Genomic DNA, 25,932 nt, shown 5'->3' on the forward strand with positions numbered 1-25,932 from the left:
GGGCAGCCCTACGGTGAGTGCCCGGCCCGGCCTGGCTTCCCCCCTCCCCGCCCCCTCCCGCTCCCCCCGGGCCCGGCCCGGCCTGGCTTCCCCCCTCCCGGCTCCCCCCTCCCGCTCCCCCCGGGCCCGGGGCAGCCCTACGGTGAGTGCCCGGCCCGGCCCGGCTCCCTCCGCCCACTCCCCCCGGGCCCGGCCCGGCTCCCTCCGCCCCGGCCCCAGCCCGGCTTCCCCTTCCCCCCGGGGCAGCCCTACAGTGAGTGAGCGCCGCTCCCTCCTTTACCCCCCCAGGGCCCAGCTTCCTTCCTCCCCCCCCCTGGCCTGGCCTGGCTCTGCCCCATCTGTCTATCCTAGGCCTGCCCCGCTGCCCACCTGACCTGTCACCGCGGTATCTGCCTTGGCACATCCTGCCAGGTCTCCTCCCATGGCAGCCTTGCTTCACCCTCACCTGGGGCTCAGCCACTTTTTCCCTTGACTGCTTCGGCCTAATGAAACGAACAAGTGCCACTGGGCATAGAGGGCCCTGTCAGCGAACGGGGCAGTACTTCAAGCACCAGCTTCTGGACACGGCTTTGCGCCCCACTGGCTGTGGCCCGTACAGGAAGCCCCTTGTTTGGCAATATCCTCTCCAGTGAGCACTGTGTGGGGGCTTCTCTCTTCCCTGCTTCCACCCCCCACAGGCTTTAATCGCTGTCATAAATCGGCTGATGTCCTGTCTGTGCTGCTAACTTCATTTAGCTGAGGAACCCCGCTTAGATTTAGCATCTGGCTTCCAATGAGGTTTTTTACTTTTCACCCAGATTTATAGCTGCTTTAACAGAAGCCAGGAGAAGGGTTAAGGGCATCTCCAGAGGTCACCGAGCAAGTGAGCGCGGGCTGCTTGGCCGCAACTGAAGTTTCCTGTAATGCTGCACCAGCGTGCCTCTTGCACAACACTTCAATGTTGCAGATAGCTCAGTTCTATTATTACAAAGTTCTTCTCCCACTCCTAGGGCTAAATCCAGCCCAGGTCTGGCTTCAGTAGAGTTGCAGTCTCTTATGTTGGAGAATTTGGCACCTAAATTGGTCTGTTCATATGCCTTTGACTTGTCCTCTCCTTTCTGTTCAGAGGTCAACTTTCCTCCTTCCTGAGCTATTCCGTTTTCACTTTTTTCCTTCCTCCTGACATATGTCTCACTGCTCCCTGGTCTGAAAGTTCTAGTCCCTTCTCCAATCTATTCCCCAGTCCTTTCTTCACATTACATTTCCCTCATCTTTCTCTTAGTCCTGATGTTCTTGAACTTTACGTTCTTATTGGTTGCTCAACATCTTGTCTTGCGTCAGAAATATAATATCCATCATGAATTTCTTAAATGTTATAACCTTTTCCCTTCTCAAATGCTGATTAACGTGGAACCAAGTATGGTTTCTAAGGGCTCTGTTCCTAGTGATCTTCTTCCAAATTAGGGTTTCTATTCTGCTCCTGTGTGGCTCTTACAATTTTTTGTCATTGTGGTCTAAAGCTTCAGCCATTTGTTGACTCCAGAAATACTTAGGTATCCCTGATCCAGCCCCAGATTCATGTCATAGAACTTTGGGGATTGAATCTCTAGATATTTCTGAAATTCCATAAGATTAAACAGCACTAAAGGTGAAACAGTGTTTGCTAGATCTGTGTGCCTTGTAAATTCTACCCCTAGTTGGATTTTGGCCTATGGGATATATGAATGGACCGGATCCTTGTGATTATTTTTGAACTAGAGTTTAATCATTGCCAATGTTCAAACCTCCATTCTTGAGAACTTCATTAGGTCATAGCTGTGCTCTCTCATGGAGATACTGAGCTAGATCTCTTCAGACTGCAATAAGTCTTCGCTGGCAGGTTTAATAGGAGGCACTGTGCACAAATTTCAGTTGGCTTTGACTTCAGCTGTAAGAATATTAAATCCAAGCAAGTGTTCACAACAGCTCTCTCTGATTCCAAGTTCTCGGACTCTTAGAAAAGCAGTATATTGATTTTTAAGATACTTGCGATTAACTTTTAATGCTGTTTCTTTTTCTGGTTAGCTAAGTGAATTGTGTATTCTCTTTATCCCTTGCAAAATGCTTTGGGTAGCTAATGTTCCCATTCTGTGTGTGTTCTGAGGCCAGATGTCCTTTGGGGCAAAAGCTTTTTGTTGTTCCAAACTCTCAAATTTCTTTCCAATGAGATCAACTAGGTTTTTTTTAAAAAGATTGAGCCTGAAGCAGGTTAAGAACAGAGTTTGATTTGCTTCTAATTCTATTAAAATAGAGTCCTTCAGATTATAAATAATTATATACATATTTCATGTGTCTCTGAGAAATTACAAAAAGTAGCTCTTTCTTGTAGTATCAAAGAAAACAATGTTGAGCTCACGCTGCAGCAACATCTAACTGAGATCCATGTTGGGAATAAAATATACTAGTTACAACCATGTAAACAGCCATTGCTCTTGGGATTGTTGCATGGTTTTCCTGATGAGCGTGGGCAGATTTGTTTGTCTGGGAGGTGTATTCTAGATATATGCCCCTCTGATCATGCAATCTGATCCACTGGTGTAGATCCCCGTGTCTGTGCAGGGGCAGAGGTCTGTACTAGTTGGGATCAAGCAGGGGTAACTAGAGAAAATTCTATAGCTTGTGTTATACGGAAGGCCAAACTAGATGATCCTTCTGACCATAAACTCTATGAATCTGATTGCAGGATCGAGGCTGCATTACACGCTACACTATGTATCTTCATGCAGTGGGGCATGAAATGCAGCTCTCAGGAAGAATAAAAACGTTCCCACTGCTCAGGGAAACTGTGGCGGAACTCTGCTAAGAAAGACCATGTTTAAACGCTGTTGTATAAAGGTGTAATGCAGTTCCCGGATGCGCTGCCATCACTGGGACATGAACAGTTAAAAAACCCCTGTGCTTACATTATAAAGAGGTTTGGCCTTTCCTCTGTAGACAAGTAACCATGTAAGCGGGGCTAGGCCTGACCTTCACGATCCATGCAGGCAAGACTAATGTGAATTGGGGTACTGCCATGTTCAAGCATGTTGACTGACTTAAAAATACTGACATCATGCACCTTTTTGGCATGACTGATTTAAAAATACAGTCCCCCATCCTATAAGTATGGCGTAATTCTTTGTTTGTAGAGGTATATATTTACATTTACCCATACTAAAACCCATTGTTTGCTTCCATCCAGTGTACCAAGTGATCTAGATAGCTTTGAATCAATGACGTGTCCTCTTCATTATTTACCACTTCTCCAATTTTTATGTCATTTGTAAATTTGATCAGTGATGATTTCTTTTTCTTCCAGGCCACTGATAAAAATGTTAAATAGCATAGGGACAAGAAATGATCCCTGTTGGACCCCACTGGAAACACACCCACTTGATGGCGATATCCTGTTTACAATTAATTTTGAAACCTATCTGTTAGCCAGTTTTTAATCCAGTTAATGTGTGTCATGTTAATTTTATATCGTTCTAGTTTTTTAATCAAAATGTCATGTGGTACCAAGTCAAACGCCTTAGAGAAGTCTAGATATATTATATCAACACTGTTACCTTTATCAATCAAACTTGTAATCTCATCAAGAAAAGATATCAGGTCAGTTTGACAGGATCTGTTTTCCATAAACCTATGTTGATTTGCATTAATTATATTATCCTCCTTTAATTCTTCATTAATCCAGTCCTGTATTAGCCACTCTGTTATCTTTGTCAGGGATCAATGTCAGGCTGACAGGCCTATACTTTCCTGGGTCATCTTGTTTACCCTTTTAAAAAATCGGCACAACATGCGCTTTCTTCCAGTTTTCTTGAACTTCCCCAGTGCATCAAGACTAATTGAAAATCAACATTAATGCAAATTGCATCCAAAAGTTTTTAAAAAGCTGGCTGAGGAGCTCATGCAATTTATCTGGATCTGCTGATTTAAAAATGTTACTAGTGGAAGAACTCCTTTTTGTCCTTAACTATGCTGAACATAGATTTCTCCTTGTGTCCCTTTGCTTCCCTTATCAATTTGCCACAATTCCAAATTTCTGATTTTATATTCTGAATAAGTTATGCATGTATAGCCAACACCTTTTCATATATTATCTCAGACTGCGCTGTCTGTTAGCATTTCCATTCAGCTTGATCCCTGTGCTCTCAGGGAAGCTATTCGCAAAGCCAGAGGATGCAGTTGCCTGAACAACCCGCTGCCCAGGTTTTCCCAGAAAGCACTGGTACTGACATAGGTGGTAGGTGCAGAGAAGCAAACGGATCTCGTATATCGTTGTGCTGTGTGGGTTTGAGTGTACTGTATCAGTAATAGTCAGATGAGCATGTCAGAATATGGTTCCACAAATGTGGTTGTAACTGGTATAGATGAGTGCACAGTGACTGTCTCTTAACGTGCCCATTGTGGGCTTAGGAACACAGGGGCAGATGATTAGTGTGTCCCACAGGGGAAAGGGAGAAAACTGAAGGTGTTCAAAAGGAATGGGGGAGGGAGAAAGGAATAACTTAAGTGATTACAAATACCTGTCTCTGCTGATGACTGTGGAGATAGTCAAGGCTGTTTAGCATGGAGAGTGTTCTGGGAACAGAATGCTAGTATTGATAAGACCATCGGCTAGATCTCATCCTCTTCTCCTTCCCTGCAGGCACCAGGAATGCAGTGTTAAACACAGAGGCCCGCACTGTAGAGGCGGACGTGTTGAGCCGCCGCTGCGTGATGATGCGGCTAGTGGATTTCTCGTATGAGCAGTACCAGAAGGCTCTCCGCCAGTCAGCTGGGGCCGTGGTGATCATCTTGCCCAAGGCCATGTCAGCGCTGCCGCAGGATGTTGTCAGGGTAAATATCGCTCCAGACAGAGAGATGCTGTTATTGGAGAAAGGGAGCAAAGATTCAGGTACAATATAGTGACTGAAACTCCCAGTTGTGGTTTGACGGGGTTTTTACTCTGTCAAGGTTAAGTTTAAAACTTTGACTTATGCCCCTCTGCTTTGGCCATTAGTATGCCTGCCTTCTTGCAAGTTCAATGGAGCCTAAGTGTGCCCCTCTCCTTCTAACTCCTCAGCAATTCATGGAGATAGAGCCAGAAATGCTGGCCATGGAAACCATTGTGCCGGTCTATTTTGCAGTAGAGGATGAAGAGCTGCTTTCCATCTATGAACAAACACAAGTTGCTTCTACATCACAGGGTTCAGCTTCAGCTGCTGAAGGTGAGTAGCTGCGAAAGGCGGGTTTGAAAGGAAGAAAATTAGCCATAATAATGTTCCTCAGTCAGGTGTCTCTAAGAATGGTAGGCAAAGGTTTCCACAGAATTCTGGAGATGCAATGTGATCTAATGGCTAGGGTGGTCGACCCCAGGAGTCCTGCGTTTTGTTCCCAGCTCACCTAATGTGTCACTTGGACAGATCACTTAATCTTTCTTTGCCTCACTTTCCGTATCTGCAAATTGGAGATAATGATCTGTGGACGAAAAGGCTGTATAAGGGCCAAGTTATTATTTTACTTGGAGTGACACGATTTAGGAACATAGTTCCATAGAAATCCTTATTTCGGTTTCATCTCATTTGCAACAGCCTAGGGGCCAAATTCAGTACAATTTGGTGGAAAGTTGTTTTTTCTAAGTGGCTATAGCAGGTTACTGTGAGTCACAACTCTTTGGCCCTATTCCTGGCTGGGCCACTGATCACTCTGTCTCTGGGCAAGTAACTTAAACACTTAGTACCTCGGTTTACTCCACTGTAAATTGCTTTAATATTTACCTATCTGTCAAGAGCGTTGGGCTTAATTGTTTGTCATAGCTTTTGGATCCCGGGGTGAAAGTTGCTGTAGAAGTTAAGTATTGAGATTTTTGTACAGAATTAAATTGCTTTGTCACTAGATGTGGAAATGTAAACAGTGAGCCGGAGAAGTTATGGGCTTATTTGACAAAGCTAGGTTCTTTGTTCATCAGCCATCAAGGGAATTAAAGCGATAAGATTTCCCTCCCACACCTCCAGTGTCAGTATATTGAATTCTTTTTTTCTAGTTCTGCTGCACACGGCGACCGCCAACGGCTTCCAGATGGTTACGAGTGGGGCTCAGAGCAAAGCTGTCAGTGACTGGCTCATAACCAGCCTGGAGGTGAGTTCTAGATGGATCGGAACTGGGATCTAGGCTGGTAATGTTTATAGGAAAGCCCTTTCTGTATGGGGACTTCACTGAGTTGTGTGTTTCTAAAGACTGAAAGTTAAAGCCGCCTCAGAGGAAATCGGAGATTTTTCAGCCGCATCGTAGAGGCAGCTTTTCTACCTTTCTGGATTCAGAAGCCAGAAAGCTGGCTAATGGCTCAGTACTGGAAGTCAATGGGAGTATGATTCAGCACTGAAGCTGTTAGAAATTGACTGGGTGATGGTTAGGAGTGGTCTATTGTGCCCCTGTACTCCAGGCAATAGAGTGATGCAGGAGGGGATGAGTCAACAGTGTGCCCTTGTTGCCAGGAAGGCTAATGGCATTTTGGGCTGTATAAGTAGGGGCATTGCCAGCAGATCGAGGGACGTCATTGTTCCCCTCTATTAGGCCTCATCTGGAGTACTGTGTCCAGTTTTGGGCCCCACACTACAAGAAGGATGTGGAAAAATTGGAAAGAGTCCAGCAGAGGGCAACAAAAATGATTAGGGGGCTGGAGCACATGATTTATGAGGAGAGGCTGAGGGAACTGGGATTGTTTAGTCTGCAGAAGACAAAAATGAGGGGGGGATTTGGTAGCTGCTTTCAGCTACCTGAAAGGGGGTTCCAAAGAGGATGGGTCTAGACTGTTCTCAGTGGTGGCAGATGACAGAACAAGGAGCAATGGTCTCAAGTTGCAGTGGGGGAGGTTTAGGTTGGATATTAGGAAACACTATTTCACTAGGAGGGTGGTGAAGCACTGGAATGGGGTTCCCTAGGGAGGTGGTGGAATCTCCTTCCTTAAAGGTTTTTAAGGTCAGGTTTGACAAAGCCCTGGCTGGGATGATTTAGTTGGGGATTGGTCCTGCTTTGAGCAGGGGGTTGGACTAGATACCTCCTGAGGTCCCTTCAAACCCTGAGATTCTATGATTCTATGAGGGGATGCTGGGTAATGCTCCTATGTGTTCCATCCCTAGGGGAGGCTGACTGGTCTGGGAGGAGAGGACCTGCCCACCATTGTAATAGTTGCCCATTATGATTCTTTCGGAGTGGCCCCAGTAAGTATTATTTTTCTTGCAGCTCTGTTTCTGTTAATGGGTTACTTCCTGGGACCCATATCCCTGTCTCTTCTCCACCCTCTGGCTGTGGAGGCGGGAGGGAGGGAGTGTGCTTTCCGCAGGAGCCTGTGAGGTCAGTGTGTTGTAGCGGAAGCTGTTCTCTGTGGGGTGGGTGAGCACGGTCATGAAGCCTTGTCTTTACGTCTCCCGTTCTCTTCCTGCAGTGGCTGTCTCATGGTGCAGACTCCAACGGCAGTGGCATCTCTGGGCTACTGGAGCTAGCCAGGCTCTTTTCTCGACTCTACACCTACAAACGTACCCATGCTGGGTAAGAAGCTGCTCTCTCCATCGGAGAGCATGGGCGGGAGTGGGCACGTGGAAGGGGTTTTGTCTGTAAGAGGAACTTGTGAACAATCCTGCAGCTGTGAAGTGTTCTACGTGCAAAGTCCCTTAGCACAGTGACAGGGCTGGCAGGGTGAAGCCAGGTTGCCTGTGTGCTTTTATCTCAAGCTCTGTTAGGAAATAAAACTAACGATCCGCCGCCTGCCTGCATTCACCATCACCCACCTGGAGAGCCACCGGGAGGGCCTGCGCAACAGCATCATCTCTTTTCCAACACATCTGCTGTTCATGAATTATCATGCCCTTTCCTTTCTTCTCCTTGCAGTGGCTTATCAGTTTGTGCTTTTTGCAAGGCAGAGGCTGCATCATCTAGTGGACTTGAGGGTAGGATAAGAGCCAGGAATTCTTGTGCTCTGATACCTGCTCTGCCACTGTCTTACTGTGTGGCCCGTGGCAAGCTCCTTAACTTATGTGTCTGGGTTTCCCCATCAGCAAAGTGAGGCTAGAGAGACAGAGCGATGGGGAGAGGAGATTAGTTAATGTCTGTAGAGTGCCTTGGAAATGTAAAGTACAGAAGTGCCAAATATTCAGTAAGAACTGTGTGTTCCAGCAGGCATTTCCTTGCCTTCTGTTCTGTTAGGATGTGGATTCGATCATATTCCTATATAGATGTTGCAGTCAAGTGCATATGGTATATAAAGTAAAAACACTCATGATTTTACTCAGGGGTGCTTAACAGGATACAGCTCATAGTAATGAGCAAAAGTTAGTCTTTGGGCAACGTTCAACTTGAATTCCATGCCCTGTCCTTCTTTACTTCTCCTGATGCTGGGCATGCTGCCACCACAGCCAAGAAATCAATTCTGCTAACTATATTTTCCCTGTTTCTTGGTGGGCAGGTATAATCTGTTGTTCTTTGCATCTGGAGGCGGTAAATTTAACTATCAAGGAACCAAGAGGTGGTTGGAAGACAACTTGGATCACACAGGTGAGACAGACACCTAGGATGGGAGCAGTGTGTCCTGCAAGCTTAGCTGGGTGGAGCAACTTCAGCAGTGAAAGCATCCACTATTTGTGCTGTGAAAAGTTAGGTTAGGGAGTGGGGTGGGTAAACTAACTTCAGAGGCTGTGATGCCATTTGCAGGCCAAAGATTAGATCGCTGTATGTGTTCTGTGCTCTCTGGAGAGAATGTGATTCTCTTGGGGCTGTATGGTTGAGGGAAATGCCAGGGACATGAGAAGTATGGACTAGGAAAATGGGCCTGCAGTGAACTCCTCCAGCAAAAGTACATTCCAGAGAGAAACCATTATCTTCTGTGAGTATGCACAAAGGAATCTCAGACTAGCATGACTTGGGATTGGGAGATGGTTCTCTTCCTGACTGTCACTGACTTGCTGTGTGACATTGGATGGTTCAGTTTTCCCCCCTCTATAATCAAGATAATGTTACTGATCTATTCCTACAGGATTATGAGGATTAATATTTGGGTAAGGCACTTTGAGATCCTCAGATGGAAGAGATCCATTATTGCCTATGTGCATGTTCTGTTTTGTTGAATGGGCTTTTAATATCAGCCGAATCCATACTGAACCACTCTAATAAGGTATATATTGTAAAGTGTCGTCCATGCTATTTGTATTGCAGCTGTTGTAAGAGGAGTATAGGGTGCATACCGACCTCCTTACTCTGCAGCTGTAATACCTGACCATGCTGGGAGACCTCTTCTCCATATGTCCCGCACATGTGTCTAGCCCCGAAAGCGTGGAGTGGCGTTTCATGGGTTTGGCTGCATCTGTTTCAGATTCCAGTTTGCTGCAGGATAACGTGGCGTTTGTTCTGTGCCTTGACACCCTGGGCAGAGGGAACAGTCTTCACCTCCACGTCTCAAAACCTCCAAAGGAGGGGACCCTGCAGCATGCTTTTCTAAGGGAGTTGGAGATGGTAATGAAAAGCATCAACTTCATTGGGCCTGTTGGGGAGGGTGGGCTGGGCATGTGCTGCGTGGATGGGCATTTGGGGGTGAATTGCTATGGGGAGCTCTTCTGCTTCTATAAAGGATAGAGGGTGTGAAATTAATGTGGCTAAAAGAGATGAAGGGAGGAAGTCCTGATATCATCCAAGCCCCATTTCTGGTGGCCTTGATTTGGTGCAAGGAATCCAATGTGGAGCAGACTGCGTCAGTTCCCTTTCCTTAATACAATGGTTCCTTTTAGAGCTTCTTGCTTGTACAAAGTGACTAGCTAGCTCCTGTAGCAGATGGCTGTCTCGGCAGCTTGATGGCTGTAGACTGTTGCTTGAATATTGTAAGCCAGATTTCGAGGGTTGCTACGTATTTTCCGGGTGCATCTGCCTTAACCAGTCCGTCCTGAAGGACGTTGGCAGAAACATACCCCTGTTGGAATAGGCCAGAGGGAGGGAAGGTGTAACCATCTATAACACTAGAACTCCAGCCTGGGTTTTGAGAGGGATGGGGAATGTGTTCTGAAGTAATGGGATCTGTTCCGTGACCTCCGGGTCATCCTTTTCCTGGGCTGCTTGGCTTCTTCCACAGGTGGTCGCGAGCCAGTTTCCAGAAGTGAAATTCTCCATGGTGCACAAGAAGATTAATCTGGCTGAGGACATGCTGGCATGGGAGCATGAGCGCTTTGCGATCCGCCGCCTGCCTGCATTCACCATCTCCCACCTGGAGAGCCACCGGGAGGGCCTGCGCAACAGCATCATGGACTTGAGGTCAGTGGCTCTGAGGAGAGGGCGCAAGCAGAAGATCAGTTGTTGAATGGACATGTGGGCTAGAGGCACTTTATAAGCATGATTGTTCCAGTGTCTTAACTTTCTCAAGTGGTGTTAGCACATCAGGAACACTGAGAAATCAAGACCAAGAGCTGGGAGTGTTGGGTCTATAACTGTGTCTTGATTGGGCACCCTCTGCTTCCTCCTTTATGGATGATGTTTCACCATAGTTGTCTGCAGTGAAAAGAGCTTTCCCGAGAGGAAGCTCTTACCGTAGCCAGATTTACAACTCCCTTCTCTTGTAGGTCACGAGTTGACTCTAAGACTCTAACCCGTAACACCAGGATCATTGCTGAGGCATTGACTCGGGTCATCTACAACCTCACTGAGAAGGTAAGACTGTCCCCCAGCATGCACCCGCTCCCATTGGCCAGGACTTTTCAGTTCTAAACCACCATGCCTGCTTTCGCAACTGCATCACTTTTCTCTCTTCACAGGGGGCACCTGCTGACCTGCAGATCTTCACAGAGCAGATGGTAAGGGAGCAGGGGGGGGCATAGACGTAGCCTGGTGGGGAGAGGGAGTGAAGTGCTCTGCAGACCTTTGATCAGCAGCATAAGTTTGTCTAATTCTCTCTCTGGTATCCTCTTTCTGCAGCAGATCCAGCAGGAGCAGCTGGAGTCCGTGATGGACTGGCTGACCAGTCAGCCCAGAGCGGCCCAGCTTGTAGATAAAGACAGCACCTTCCTCAACACCTTAGAATATTACATGAGCCGCTATCTGAAGGATGTCAAGCAGCATCATGTGAAGGCAGATAAACGGTAAGGGAGGCAGGTGAATGGGGAGAGGGAGAAAATTTGGTCTGCTCCTGACGTGCTTAAACTGACTTCCCCCTTCATTGCATTCCTGTCTCCTCCAAGAGTAGCAGCTTCTCAGGTGTTCTCCTCAGCATGTGGGGTGACTGTACCCCCCCATTTCCTGCTGCACCTGTACAGTCTGGCCACATGGTCTTTACTCTCTAACAGGAAGTTCTGCCTTCTCTAAGGAACTCCCAGGAATTCCAGTGGGCATAATTAGAAGTCTTGTCTTCATCAGTGTGAAGAGGGAGGGTTTGTTTTTTCACTGTTCAGCCCCCTGCTTCTCCAGAAGTCCACCTTGTTAGATATGCTGTACCCGGTCTGAAGGCAGTGAGAGAGGAGCTGCCAGTCTCCTGGCACCAGGAGAGCATTGCCTGCTTTTAAACAAAGGCAGTCTCTCGTCCTGATTTAGCTGCTTGGGATGAAGATGCTTGTGAGCCAGTGAGGTGTCTCCAGGGCATCTGCTCTTTGAGACAGCTGAAAATTTGTGTGGAAATGGAGGGCAAAGAGTCTTGTTCTTGTGTGTAAGTAAACAGCATTTTGCAGCCCCCTGAGAATGGGGTTCGGCTTTCCAAGGTTCTCTCTCTGGTTGGGATGGGAGATGAGTACTAGTTTATCTGGGTAGCTGCTGAGAGCGGTAAACTGGCTTAAAGGGGTATGTGAAGCTGTCAAGCTTTGCCTGTCACTGGTTGGTTGCTTCTGTGGTGAGGGGGACAGGAGATGAGTGAGTTCTGGGGCTGTTTTTATTTCCTCTGGAACCAATGCCCAGAAATGTCGCACCATCTGAAGAGTTCGTTCTTTCCACAGGGACCCTGAGTTTGTTTTCTACGACCAGTTGAAGCAGGTGATGAACGCATACAGGTATGTTCTAAGGCAGGGTTGGGTATTTCGTCTAAGGCAGGGTTGGGTATTTCATCTTGCTCACTCCTTTGGTGACCTCACCCTTTTGTTGGTCCATTTCAGGGTCAAGCCAGCAATCTTTGACCTGCTCCTGGCTCTCTGTATAGTAGCCTACCTCGGAGTTGCCTATGTTGCAGTCCAGGTGAGAAAAAAGGAGTGATCCTTCTATTCATTCACTTCCTCTTTAAACTATAAGAGTGCATGAGCCAGGTATGCTTTAGTGGCCTTCAGATCAAACTCAGAGTGTGAGAGACAGTCTTCTCTGGATGAGAGAGGTCCCCTGATTTTTGCGACCCATTAACTCTTCTGGTGCTGGTGTTTTCACTTCCATGGGTGTCTTCATGGTGTTATCAGGCTCATAATTCAGCTCCCTTCTAGTTCTGGAGCATATTCCTGATGTGGGACTAATCTAGAGCAGCATCCTTCTCTTGGGGAGCAATGGGTTTCATTGGTGAGGGAAACGCATGCTGCATGTGTTACGAGACTAGCTTGAATTCTGAGCTCTAATAGCATGCATAGGCTTCAGGCAAAGGGCTTGTACACACTACCACTTATGTTAGTATAACTTACATTGTTATGGGGTGTGAATAAGCCACCCCCCCCGAGCGATGTAAGTTACACCTATCTAAGTCCCAGTGTGACCAGCGCTTCTGCTGACATAACTGCTGCCTCTCATGGAGGTGGTTTTATTATGCCGATGGGAGAGTTCTCTCCCCTTGGCATAGAGCGTCTTCATCAGCTGTGCTACAGTGGTACAGCTGCAGCACTTCTAATGTAGACCAGCCCTGAGACATCTGAGTTAAATCTGCCGTGTCGTAGTAAGAGTTTACAGCCCATGATAGGTCAGGTCACACACTAAGGTGCATTACGTCGGCGCTCCAGAGGCCTGAATTCAGATGGCACAAAAGGTTCTACGATTTTGTGCAATTAATAAAAATCAAAATCTCTTTTTTTTTTTTTTTTTTTTTTTTTGAAACCTTAATTATTGCCTGAATAAAATCAGGAGACATCCCAAGCAATTCAGTACATATGAAATAAATAAGCACACGTTCAGGTGATAGTTTATATCACAAGCATGTTACATTCTAAGCTTGTTGGCCTGTCCATAGGTTCAGGGTGCTATTACTTTTGACACGATAATGTGACGGGTTCCCCCGGGGTGCCACCTGGAACTGGGGTGCCACTGGGGACCCACCAGCCTGGGCTCCTTTTACACTGTACTGCTGTGAACAGCCTGCACTGTCCCCAGCACACATACAGGTAGGGAGACACACCCAGCTGCAGATGCTGTGCTCAGCTCTGCATGGGAAGGCTCCTGCTAAGGCGCTTCCCAGCTACTCAGGCGTGCACCCCCCTCTGGAGTGTAAACCCAGAATGATACTGTCTTGTGCTGCACAGGGGACTTTACAGCGTAAGCTCATGAAATTCATCCCCTCCCGCAATGTTGAGCGGAATATACAACCGCTTTCTGCCCCGAGTTATGACTCCCACACACTGGTTTTAGACAAAGCAAAAACAAGTTTAATTACTACAAAAGAGAGATTTTAAGTGATTAGAAGGCAGGGGTAGGCAACCTATGGCACGCGCTCCGAAGGCGGCACGCAAGCTGATTTTCAGTGGCACTCACACTGCCCGGGTCCTGGCCACCGGTCCGGGGGGGCTCTGCATTTTAATTTAATTTTAAATGAAGCTTCTTAAACGTTTTAAAAACCTTATTTACTTTACATACAACAATAGTTTAGTTATATATTATAGACTTAGAGACCTTCTAAAAACTTCTTAAAATGTATTACTGACACGCGAAACCTTAAATTAGAGTGAATAAATGAAGACTCGGAAAGGTTGCCGACCCGTTATAAGGCATAGCAAACACATCGAAGCAGATTACCTAGCAAATAAACAAAACATGCAAACTAAGCTTACTATACTACATAGAGCTGATATGAATAGCAAATGCTCACCCTAAGTGAGGATACAAGCAGGCTGCAGATTCTTAAGGGGCAGGCTGCACTTGTTCACAGCTTGGAATCCCCAGGTGTTCCATTCACGGGCTGAAAATCCCTTTAGTGGGTTCAGCACTCCCCCTTCCCCCCCCCCCCTCCCCCAGTTCAGTCTTGGTTCCTCAGGTGTTTCCAGAAGTCTCTTTGGGTGAGGAGTCAGTGAAGAACCATGATGATGTCACTCCCTTGCCTTAAATACTTTTTTGCATATGGCGGGAACCCTTGGTTTCAAAGCTTGGTTCCCACACCAGTCAATGGAAAAACACTGATATCCCAAGATGGAGTCCAGCACCAGGTGATCTGATCACATGTCCCTGTAGTGTCACAGCAGCAGGGGCCTCAGGAAGGCTCCCAGGTGGGAGATAAGCTTCTTTTAAGGCCTATTGTTTTCGCTAATGGCCCTTCCCTAGCCAGGTTTTCAGAATGAAAGCATCTTGTCTAGTTGGGCATTCCCCCGATGTAAACACATTTGTAATAGAGATACGTAGTCAATATTCCTAGCTTCAGATATAAAAATGATACGTGCCTACAAATAAGATAATCCTATTCAGCAAATCGTAACCTTTCGAATGATATCTCACATGGCCTATCTTGCATAAAATACATCCTAACTTTGCCATAATCATATCATAATATCACCATGAAGAATATGGGGTGAAGTGTCACCGAGACCATTGTGAGTCTGGCTCCTGATCAATGCTCAATGAAAGGGGGAAACTATGTTAGGTCAGTCTGTACCTAATCCTCTTGCTTCATAACAAGCCTTTTTTCTTTTGTCATTTCTTTTTTTAAAGTTAGCTGCTTCAGGAAACGCCCACCTTTGGATGAATGTCTTTTGTATATTAACAATCATATTAAATAGAAAGAAAAGCACAAATACTGTTGTATAATTCAAATGGTCCTGTCCACCCATTTATTTCTTATTGGTTAGCTAGATGGGTGATGGGGTCATTTGGAGGCTGCTGCTAAGATTTGGGTTTGTAACCAAGTATTTGTTGAATATCTGCAGTGGCCGTTTAAAAGAAAATGGGAATCACATGGGTGTTTCAATGATTTCTAAAACTGCAAAAGATAAGCCCATGTTAAAGGATTAATGGTTGGCCTTAATCTGTGGTTTTACCTGTTGGTTTTGCAATCCCCAAATCATTACAAGCCAAATGTTACTATCAGTGGGCCAGATCATGTGCACTGAAGTCAGTGGGAGTTTTGCCATCTATTTCAATTGGAGCCGGAGCAGGTTCCACAAGTACTGATTGCAGATCAACAGCAAATACTCATGGCAATTCTCCATGAAAATAGGAGTTCATAATGGTAATGCAGGCAGGCCCAGTGGGCGTTTCTGTAAGTAATTCATTGTTCTTTCCTTAGAACCCTGGTTTCATTGGCTGTACTGTAACAACTGAGCATTGTTTGCCAAGCAGATCTAGCCAGAAGGAGGCAGAGTTCTCCTTAGGGTAGGGATATGGGTGTGAACTCAGCCCTGAGGCAGATATTGCATTTATATGCTAGCACTGCCTCCAGCCTCCTAATGAGCTCCTCCTTCCCTGTGAGCAGAGAAGAACACACATTGCCTGTTTGCTAGCACTGACATGGACTCACTACTCTTTCCCCCCCTCCCCTTTCTAGCACTTTGGTCTCCTTTACAAGACGGTACAGAGGTTATCCCTTAAATCCAAGCAGCAGTGAAGTGACAAATCACCAACCCATCGAGCAGCACTGAGCCACCGGTGAGCCCAGAAGGAGCTTCTGCCTTCCACTGGCTCCTGCCATTTCTCCCTCTCTCCTCTAACCCTCCTGGAGGAAAGCAGAGATTAACAGAACTTCCAACTCTTGTGCACCTTCTTTAGGTCTCCCCCCCCAACTTGCCCATTTTCCTTCATTTTGTGGCGAGGGAGATGTGCAGAGACTTGGTCAGTCCCTGCCGATTGTTTAAACACTGAATGGCTGATGTAAAGTTTCCGCCAAACAAGAGGTTTCTGTAAGTGTGAAGGTGCTGAACCTGGTTTCACAGACATGTGCCATACAACCAGCTTGGAGGCTGAATCCACGGGGCGAAGGGACGGACAGCTCTGCCCACCCAACTGGACTCAGAGCACTCGTTTTTTTTTTTTTTTTTTTAAATGTGCACATGTAAATTAAAAGATAATTATTAGCACGTTTCATACTGCAGCTCTTCCTTCAGCTCCCTCCCTAGCACCAGGAAGGGAGCGCTCAGCAAGCAGTGTCTTCAGCAAACCGCTTATTGCATTTTCTTTGGACAGTGCAATAACCGGTTCTCTCTTTGGAAGTGCACTGTAAACGATCTTGACTGTTAATCTGATTGGGAAATGAGAAAGGATCATTAACTGGTTGCCACAGTAGGATTCCTTCCATAGCATGTTTTTCTCCCTCAGCTGGAGGCTGCATTCCGCTATGCCCAGGTTCCTTTGAGGTTTATATCCCTCAGTGGATGCTGTCTCCACTCTGTGCTTAACTCTCACTGATGTGGGCGGGTGTGTTTCCTTTTTTTTTTTTTTTTTTTTTTTAGGAGTTTCTAAGTTTATAGTTGCTGCAGGATCAGGTCTAAAGCCGTTCTGTATATTTAAACAGTTTGATGGTTATAGTAATAATATAAGCAGGAGTGACCTAGTTCCTGCCATGATCTCTGGTCAGTAATCCATTCGCTTCCATTCCTTTCTCTTTCCACTTGCAGTTGGGCAGATTTTAGTCCTGTTCACCTTCATCTCAGGGTCTTGTTTAGCATTTCTCCTCACTATTGTTTATAAAACACTGGTCCTAGCCTAATATTATTGGTAACTTGCCAAGACTCTGTTGTTGCTTCCTTTACATGCACCCTGTGGTATGTTTGGAGGGAGGTGGGATGTTAGTGATTTTTTTAAGAAGGTTTTATGAAAATGTCATTAAACGTTACTGTTTCCAGATTGTAGCTAAGAGCACGTGTTACAGCTGGAGGTCACTTGTTCTCCAATACTTTTGTTCTCAAGCAAGATCTTACTGCTTCTGTTTGCTAATACATTAGGTTGGGGAAATTACCCTGTTGCCCAAAACTACTGTTAATGCGTGTGCAGAGGCCTGGGAATTTTCCAGTCTAGACAGACAAATGCCAAAGTGTGATCTCTCTCAATTTTAAACCCCTCTGAATTTCACAGCCTAAGGTAAGTGGAACACTTTGTCTTGCAACCATTTTCTGATGAGTCCCCAGGCTGCTAGCAGAGGAGGTACAGCAGTGTGGTTACCACAGTGTTCCTACACGTAAACCTCTCAGACCTTTCCCACAAGTTTTAGGTTAATGGTATGTGTAGATGACACTAAAAAAAACAAAACTCCTGCAGGCAACAGCAATCTTAACTTTTAAAATACTTTCTGTATTTCTGTACTTCTATGCATATATAGTACGTCTCTAAGCCAAGATGACTCTCTTTATTTAAAATACCACTTTCCATTTGAGGCTGAATTTCGATCTTTTGTGGCTTGGAGTAGAACTATCCACCTTCCTGTAAGCAAGAAAAACATTAGCTGTGTGTCCCCCTTTTCATTATTCACTGTACATGGATTAGCTAGGAAAAAGTGGTGGTGTGTGTGGCCAGATGCCCTAGTATTATTGTCCTTTGGATGGGGATTAAAACTCTCATTTTTCAACCATCTTTTTTTTTAAAAAGGCAAGAGAAAATGCATCTTGTCCAGGGCTCTTCACCCAAGCTTTCCAATACACAGTGGCTCACTCTTTAAAGGGCCTGATTAGCAGAAACGCTTGCTGAGTTACTGTAGCTCCCAGTGACGTTGGATTGGTATCATAGATGCCCTCGAGAGACGTGCCTTTTGCTAGCTCTTGGGTGCGTCCTTAAAATAGGTTGCACTGTGCGTTTGGTGTTTTTAGCATCACCTCTGGACAAGCCATTCCAAATGGATGTGAAGCCTGTTTCCTTCTTGCTTTGGAATAGTTGGAGGAAAAACTGGCCTGTCGTTAGCTTTTATGCCCTGCAACATTTTATGCCCTGCACACAGCAGCTGGGAGGAGCAATTGCATGGAGAGTCGTGCTCAGCCCTAGGATGGAGCATGTCCAGTACAGGTAGTCTGACAGGTAAATGCTCCTAAGATTGTAAGCCCTTACTGAGCATGTGCAAACTAAGATGTTTCAGAGGCTTATAACGGTGTTTTACACCCCAAGGAACGTCTCCTTTCCCTATCCCAGCTCATTACTGAACCAGGCTTGTTGGGACACTTTTACTCCATTTAGAACAGCTAATAGGAAGTAAGTCATTAGCAGTCCTGCTTCAATTCACATTAATGTAAGTAATATTTACGAATAGTGGGCAGAAGCGAACAGAACCAGCGTGCTCCGATATGCAATGAAAAGCCCATTGTGGCATCTTCAAGACAAGAAGAGACTGAAGCTCATAGGTGCTGGAATTAGGGGTGCTGGGGGTGCAGCAGCTTGAGTGGTTTCCATCTTATACAGGGTTTACAGTTTGGTTCAGTGGCACTCAGCACCCCCACCTCTGCTGAAGCCTGAGAGTAACAAACATCTCCGCCAGCGTGAACAATTGATTGCAGCTCTGATCCCTTCAAGGTTGTAGTAGTAAACCAACCGTTTACAGCTCCTTGCATGGTGGGAAATCAATACCAGAAGTTCCTGATAATGTGAAATAATATAGCGGCAGTTATCTTAAACCAAGGAGGGTAGGACCGCATGGTTACAATGCATATTCAAGGGCAGTGGTGGAACAATGACCTATTCTCTCCAGAGTGAAAGCAATTTACCCTGTTATCTCATTTAGGCATGCCTAAGCCCTATCCTGTCACTATAGAAGGTAAGTTCAGCTCATGGTAATTACTGCAGCTAGGGGTATTGCATTGCTGATCAAAGTGTTCCTGCTGCTACCAAAGCATTCATATATTCATAAATGTGAGAGCAGAATTACAGCCTCCTCACACCTGAAGGAGAAAGAGGCTGCCACTTTTTGATCTATTTAAATCAGGTGTAAATGTTTAGCAGAGAGGGTAATGAACCCCTGGAACAACTTACCAAGGGTCTTGGTGGCTTTCCCCTGACTGACCATTTTCAAATCAAGATGGGATGTTTGTCTAGAGATCTGCTCTAGGAATTATTTTGGGGATGTTCTTTGGCCTGTATACAGGTGGTCAGATTAGATGATCGCGGTGGTCCTTCCTGGCCTTGGAATCGATCCGTCTTGTACTCTAATCCCACTATTGCAGGTCCCTGAAATTAGAACACCCTATTGCTGGGGGTTATCAGTTGTGCTGGGTTCCCCTTGCAAAGTCAATTTGGAAACTTGCAACCAATCCTTGTGCTGTCCTTTGGGTTGTTTTGTAACAACAAAAAGTGATGATGATGCACCAGGCAGGTTCAGATTTCACAGTATCTGCTTAATCTTCCCAACCATAAAATACCGTACAGGGAGAAATCCAGACAGTTTGTTTTAACGTAATAGACTCCAAGGTCAGAAGGAACCACTGTGATCTCTCCGGTATTTCTGTAGGGCATAGGCTACTGCTCCCCCTTAGCCTAGCCATGTGCCCTGTCTCTGGTTTTGGTTTGCAAGGATTTGGCTATGACTGGCAGAAGAAATAATTAAAATGGTCATCAAGTTCATGCAGGTGGGACAAGATTATGCCTTAGCTAAAATGCAACTAAGGGGCAATGCTGCTAGCATCCGTCTCAACTTTCCTTGCTGTCCTAGAGCTAGGGTGACCAGATGTCCAAATTTTGGGGTCTTTTTCATATGTAGGCTCCTGTTACCCACCCCATTCCCTGTCCTGATTTTTCACACTTGCCGTCTGGTCACCCTGCCTAGAGCTATGAAACTCAGCACACTGTAGAAATACTTCTGCTTTCCAAACCGGCTCTGTCTATTGGAACCATTTTTCAGTCTCTCCACGCCCAGACTGCTGGGGAGGCAATACACATGTCACTTGCTCGAGGGCAGCCTTTGTGCTACATTTTAGGTATTTTTTTATTTTAACTTCCCTATTTTGCACACAAAATCAATCCAGAGGCATTCGGTTTGAGGAGGAGAGATTCCTTGAACAATAGTGATTGTTTTTTGCCAGTAGAATTAGTAATCACCACACTGTTTTTGAGCTTATAATCTCTGCAAGAAGGGAAGAAACTCTAGTAATCACGGCAGCTATTGCTCTGTCGGGGGGAGCCTGCTGCATAATAATTGCAGTAGAGAAAATTTATATATAATGGGCCAAATTTTGCAGTCTTGAATTGAAACTCGGACAGCAATGCATTAAGATTTAACTAATCCCTTAAGCAAACTCCCCTTGAGTTTTGCTTGATTTAAGGACTGCAGAATTTGGCCAGGCAAGAGCGTTTACTGTGTTGAAAAGCTGGCTACCTTGAAAACCTGCCACATACACACTACCTCCCGTACGTAGTCCTATGCTTGTACCTTCCGGTGTTACTAAACTTAATACTCTGCACATGCAAAACTGACTTTTCAAACAGCAAGCTTAGTTATATTTAGGTGCATATTGGAGGGAGGGGTAGCTCAGTGGTTTGAGCATTGGCCTGCTCAACTCAAAGTTGTGAATTCAGTCCTTGAGGGGGCCACTTAGAGGGATCTGGGGCAAAATCAGTACTCGGTCCCTGCTAGTGAAGGCAGGGGGCTGGACTCGATGACCTGTCAGAGTCCCTTCCAGTTCGATGAGATGGAAAGGGGGTTCTACTCATTGAGGATGAGCCAAGATGAACATTTTAAATTGTAGATTTCTGCTACTTTTGGGGTGGGGTGGGGGGGGGTGAGCAAAACAACCCATACAAACCACAAACAGAAAACCCATAATATGCACCAAAACAAATTGGCTTAAAATGAGCAGTGCATGCTTTTTTTCAGCTACCCATAACACAAAAGCATCTGAATAAATTTTGCTTATAAATTCCCAAACTGTCTCATCTGTGCTGTGCTGAAGAATGGATAATTTCAGCTGAATTTATATTTTGAGCATGTAAAAATGAGGTTCTAAATTAAAGGCTGGATGGTTGCCTCAACTTACTGGACTCATTACTATAATTCTTTTTAGGCTTTGTGCATTTCACTGGCTTTTCTGGCTTCTTAAACAAAGCCTCCAGAACTCATTCATCTGGGATAACCCAACTACTGGGCGAGCCAGCAATTGCATAAAGACTTCTTCCATCTAGCGGATCCAGCACATTATCTGAAAGACCAAAAAGAATGCTTAAAGGGGCTAGTTAAATCTTAATGCTGTTCTGTCGGAGTCTTGGGGCTAGTCACAATATATTTCCAGTGTTTAACTTTCTGTTTTGGCTTTGCCGGTTGCTTTTAAAAGTAAGACCCTCCGCTACCCATTGGGCGCAGGTCTTCCAGCGTCCAACCAAAGCTGCTTGTTGTCTGCCCCATATAATTCAGTAATTAAAGATCATGTCCCTATCCCTGCTTGTGAAACCCTGAGCAACACCCTGATTTTTTTTTTTCTCTAACATCCTAAATCTATTAACGCTTGATCTGTATCGACCATTTTGCCAGTTCAGGAGTAACCAACATAACCTTCCAGCTCCTCACCTTGGCTGTCCCGGAGCAGCTGTGAGTGAGTCACGGGAAGCACTGCTCTTTTCCTGCTGAGGCAGGATTAGACTCTCACTAACGTTCGTAGCCGCCGATAACCTGCAAAACCAAATCTGGATTTCTTTGCACGTAAATGAAAAAGGCACTAGGCCAGTGGCTCTCAAACTTTTTTTTACTGGTGACCCCTTTCACATAGCAAACCTCTGAGTGTGACCTCCCCCTTATAAATTAAAAACACTTTTTATATATTTAACACCATTATAAATGCTGGAGGCAAAGCGGGGTTTGAGGTGGAGGTTGACAGCTCGTGACCCCCCCCATGTAATAAGCTTGCAACCCCCTGAGGGGTCCTGACCCCCAGTTTGAGAACCCCTGCACTAGGCCACTGGCTTGCCTCTCTGCAAGTGCAGAGAACTATAGTTCATCAGACTTTTCCTGCGCTACAACTACTAGGCAACAGAGCTGTTCCTCAGTAACACTAATCCTGCCTTTTTTGTGTGTGCTCCTTTTCATAACGATTCTTCTAGACTCGGGCCACTTCTGTTGGTGGTTGGCAGGTACCACTCGGTTCTGGCCAGTCTCCTTTGGAGGAAGGAGTATGATACACATAGGCACAATGGTGAATTTTTATTTTTATTTTCACTGCCAAAGATTTTTTTTTAATTTACTACAGAGACTTGTTGGGTTTTTCGTGTCTCTTTCCGGAATCACTCAATGCATTTAATTAGTCAGGGGACATCTGCATTATGGAGAGAAAATGTTCTGGAAAAGAAAAATAAAATCATTATCAATAGACATGTCTGTTTACTCTTTGTGTGCCTAAGAGGTGAGCCTGTTGCCTATGGCAATGTCTGGGATGGTGAAACAACCAAAGAAGAGGTGGCTGTAACCAAAATTCATAGCAGACCAGCGCACTCAGCGTATGAAACTTTTTGGCAAAAGGCTACAAAGAGGAGCGGCTGCAACGTTCAGTTTCTGCTGCTGTAGTGAGTATATGAGCTGAGGGCACTGAGGCCGAGGACTTTAACACCGCTATAGTAGCAAGCCCCTGAGTTTATATGACTATGACAACAAGGCTTCTGATGGTCATCGAAGGCTGGATCCAAAGCCTATTGAAGTCAACGTGAGTCTTTCTATTGACTTTTGTGAGCTTGTGTGTTTTGGGCACTACAGGAGTGCTAGATGTCTTTAGCCATCATTTTACTTTTTAATATGGAGAAACTGAGACCATGCAGCTGGAGTGGAAGCAGTGCAGTCCTTGTGGTTAATTCTTCTTCTCCCCTAAGGCCCATTGGTCATGCATCTGGGTACCCAATACAAAAAACATTTTACAGCACGGCCCTCCCTGGGCTTCCACTGTAAGGAGACACACACATAAACACACCCCCGCCAGCAATATGCCGCTCCAGTAAGATGAGCTGTGCACCATGTGCTGGAGATCAGTATAAATTGGTTTACTGGGGGTTAGTGGGTACTGGTTTTGCATAGAAAGACTGAGCAAAAGTGTCTTAATTGTCCTGATGATGCTTGGTCTGCTGGGTTAGGAACTCCTGAGTTGTGTTTCCAGTTCTGCCACTTTCTCATTCTTTAGTTTTGGGCAAGTCATGTAAGTGTGTGAATGCCTCAGTTTCCCCCTTTGTAAAAACAGGAATCATAGAATATCAGGGTTTGAAGGGACCTCAGGAGGTCACCTAGTCCAACCTCCTGCTCAAAGCAGGACCAGTCCCCAACTAAATCATCCCAGCCAGGGCTTTGTCAAGCAAGGCCTTAAAAACCTCTAAGGAAGGAGATTCCACCACCTCCCTAGGTAACCCATTCCAGTGCTTCACCACCCTCCTAGTGGAAAAGTTTTTCCTAATATCCAACCTAAACCTCCCCCACTGCAACTTGAGACCATTACTCCTTCTTCTGTCATCTGCTACCACCGAGAACAGTCTAGATCTGTCCTCTTTGGAATCCCCTTTCAGATAGTTGACAAGGTCTGGCTCCATCCTTGTGTCTAGGCCACCTGGCCAGTGACTTGGCACGAGCAACTTCTAGGCTGGTAACTATAATAGCAACCTTGCAGAACTTGTGTGTGTGGGTGAATGATGTTAAAACCTCCTTGGGACATTCACTACATGAGATTATTATTTATATTCCCCTAGCACCCATAATATCACAGGCACAGTCCAAGAAAATCAGACTGTCCTTGCCCTGAGAAGCTTATAATTGGATGTCTCCAAAGTGCTATATAACTGGCAGATATTACAATGGTGGGACCCAAAGGGTTTCTGTATAGTCTGCCAAGCCTAGTTCCTTTTGGATTTGGGCCACAATCGACACTTCTAGCTGTAGAGAAAATGCCACAAAGAGGAATGCTTATCACCTGTGTTTGAGACAATTTTTCAACCCACAAACTTTTACCACTGGTGCCAGTGGATATTTGCAGGTTTCTACCTACCTGATTTTAACATTGGCACTGAACACACGAGCCAAAAATCTTCAGTGTGGAACTTTCGGAGCAAACTTTGTCAAGTTAAATGTTTTTGTATAAGTCTTAAATATATAACCTCCCTGGTGGTTATAGACTTTGGTCACCTGGGTTGTTGCAACATCTTCCAGTGCTATAGTGTCTTACACATCAAATATTTGAGAAAGAAGGTGGGTGAAATATCTTTTATCGGACCAAGTTCTGTTGGTGAAAGAGACAAGCTTTTGAGTTTACAAAGTTGAAAGCTCATCTCTTTCGCCAACAGAGGTTGGTCCAATAAAAGATACTACCTCACCTATCTTGTCTCTAATATCCTGGGACCACCACAGCAACCCTGCAATACCAAATAGCTGTATGTTTACATACAGGGTTCCTGAAATGCAACCCCTTCTGGGGTGGCAACCAGTTGTCACATGGACAAACGTACAAATCAGGGTGGGGATTACAGATGCTTGTCTACACAAGGAAATTAATTTGGGTTCAAATAGGGCGTGAAAAGGAAGGAGCACCTTATTCCAAATCCACTAAGCTAATTTGTCATAAAACATTCTTAAATAAAGAATAAAGGTATCCACACAGGGAGTTAATCAGGAACAGCTATTCTGGAATAATCCGTGTAGACAAGCTCTTCCTCATGAAAAATACGAGGGGAGCTTTGATGTCCATGTGGAGTGGAGGTCCTTGGTTTTGAAGGCCTCACCCTACAGCTTTACCTACCAGATTTATTTCATTAGGGCCCTACCAAATTTGTGGCCATGAAAAACGCATCACAGACTGTGAAAACTGGTCTTTTGTGCGCTTTTACCCTGTATTATACAGATTTCACAGGGGGCACCAGCATTTCTCTAACTGGGGGTCCTGACCCAAAAGGGAGTTGCAGGAGGGTCACAAAAGTTATTCTAGGACCCTTGCTTCTGCCTTCAGAGCTGGGCGGCTGGAGAGCAGTGGCTGTTAGCTGGGCACCCAGCTCTGAAAGCAGTGCCCTGCCAGCAGCAGCGCAGAAGTAAGGGTGGCAATACCATCCCATGCCATCCTTACTTCTGCGCTGCTGCTGGCGGTGGCTCTGAGCGCCTGGTCAGCAGCCGCCGCTCTCCATCTGCCCAGCTCTGAAGGCAGCGCGGCCGTCAGCAGAGGCGCAGAAGTAAGGGTAGCAGTAACGCAACGTCCCCAGCAACAACCCTGTGACCCTCCCGCAACTCCTTTTCGGGTCCAGACCCCTATAATTACAACAGGGGAAATGTCAGCTTTCAAGAGCTGAAATCATGAAATTTACAGTTTTAAAAATCTTAGGGCCATGAAATTGGCCAGAATGGACCCTGAATTTGGTAGGGCCCTACCAGTCGTGGATGAAGGACTGTGTTGACCCAGTGACTGCAGGCTATCCAGGAGTTTCACACCAGAGTCAGCCGTCCCCTCCAGTTACACCGGCCAGGAGCCCTGGTTTCTAATCCCCCTGATTCTGCTCCTCTCCTGGAAGGAGAAATGGATCCCAGGGATGCTCTAGCCCACCAGGGTGCTCCTCCCAAGCTGGAAATGATCCTCTGGGCAGGTGCTCCCCTCCCCCCACCCAGGGAAGGGGAGGAACCCAGGAGTCCGAGCGTCCCCTGCTTCTACCAGCTCAGGCCCACGCCCCGCCCAGCCAAGGAGGAGAGTGGGGGGAGGGGTCAGTTGTGGGCGGGACTGTTTGGGGGGAATCGGGCCCAGCGATTGGCTGGAGGGCGCGGTGATTGGCAGGAGCCGGCGCTAGGAGGGAGTCGCGGGCGCAGTGGGCGGGGCTCGGAGTCGGAGGGTTCCGCTGGCGCCGTTCCCCGCCAGGTACGGGCGGGGGGGGCTCCTGCCTCGCCTCGCCCCCCCCCCCCCAACGGCCTCG

The 25,932-nt window shown here is 46.1% G+C and overlaps 2 protein-coding genes across 4 annotated transcripts in view; both read left to right on the top strand.

Annotated features, from left to right (window-relative positions):
• The window catches only part of NCLN (nicalin), a 16,742-nt gene extending 555 nt beyond the window's left edge, over nucleotides 1–16,187 (top strand). Inside the window, exons 2-16 of one of the 3 annotated variants that reach the window (XM_034754993.1) lie at nucleotides 4,652–4,842; nucleotides 5,069–5,213; nucleotides 6,029–6,123; nucleotides 7,125–7,205; nucleotides 7,430–7,533; nucleotides 8,447–8,535; nucleotides 9,350–9,489; nucleotides 10,100–10,278; nucleotides 10,584–10,671; nucleotides 10,776–10,814; nucleotides 10,936–11,099; nucleotides 11,943–11,996; nucleotides 12,099–12,177; nucleotides 15,662–15,762; nucleotides 15,883–16,187. In XM_034754993.1, coding sequence (XP_034610884.1) covers nucleotides 4,652–4,842; nucleotides 5,069–5,213; nucleotides 6,029–6,123; nucleotides 7,125–7,205; nucleotides 7,430–7,533; nucleotides 8,447–8,535; nucleotides 9,350–9,489; nucleotides 10,100–10,278; nucleotides 10,584–10,671; nucleotides 10,776–10,814; nucleotides 10,936–11,099; nucleotides 11,943–11,996; nucleotides 12,099–12,177; nucleotides 15,662–15,721 — 1,508 coding nt within the window. In that variant the 3' untranslated portion in view covers nucleotides 15,722–15,762; nucleotides 15,883–16,187. Of the gene's footprint in view, nucleotides 1–4,651; nucleotides 4,843–5,068; nucleotides 5,214–6,028; nucleotides 6,124–7,124; nucleotides 7,206–7,429; nucleotides 7,534–8,446; nucleotides 8,536–9,349; nucleotides 9,490–10,099; nucleotides 10,279–10,583; nucleotides 10,672–10,775; nucleotides 10,815–10,935; nucleotides 11,100–11,942; nucleotides 11,997–12,098; nucleotides 12,178–15,661 lie in introns of all 3 variants that reach the window. The other 2 variants (XM_034754992.1, XM_034754994.1) reach the window with 2 other exon arrangements.
• A 9,612-nt stretch (nucleotides 16,188–25,799) lies between these two features.
• The window catches only part of LOC117869105 (activated RNA polymerase II transcriptional coactivator p15-like), a 6,691-nt gene continuing 6,558 nt past the window's right edge, over nucleotides 25,800–25,932 (top strand). Inside the window, exon 1 of the mRNA XM_034755610.1 lies at nucleotides 25,800–25,877. The gene's annotated coding sequence lies outside the window, so the exon portion shown is untranslated. The remainder of the gene's footprint in view (nucleotides 25,878–25,932) is intronic.

This window comes from Trachemys scripta, chromosome 22 (assembly GCF_013100865.1).
Source record: "Trachemys scripta elegans isolate TJP31775 chromosome 22, CAS_Tse_1.0, whole genome shotgun sequence".
NCBI lineage: Eukaryota > Metazoa > Chordata > Testudines > Emydidae > Trachemys > Trachemys scripta.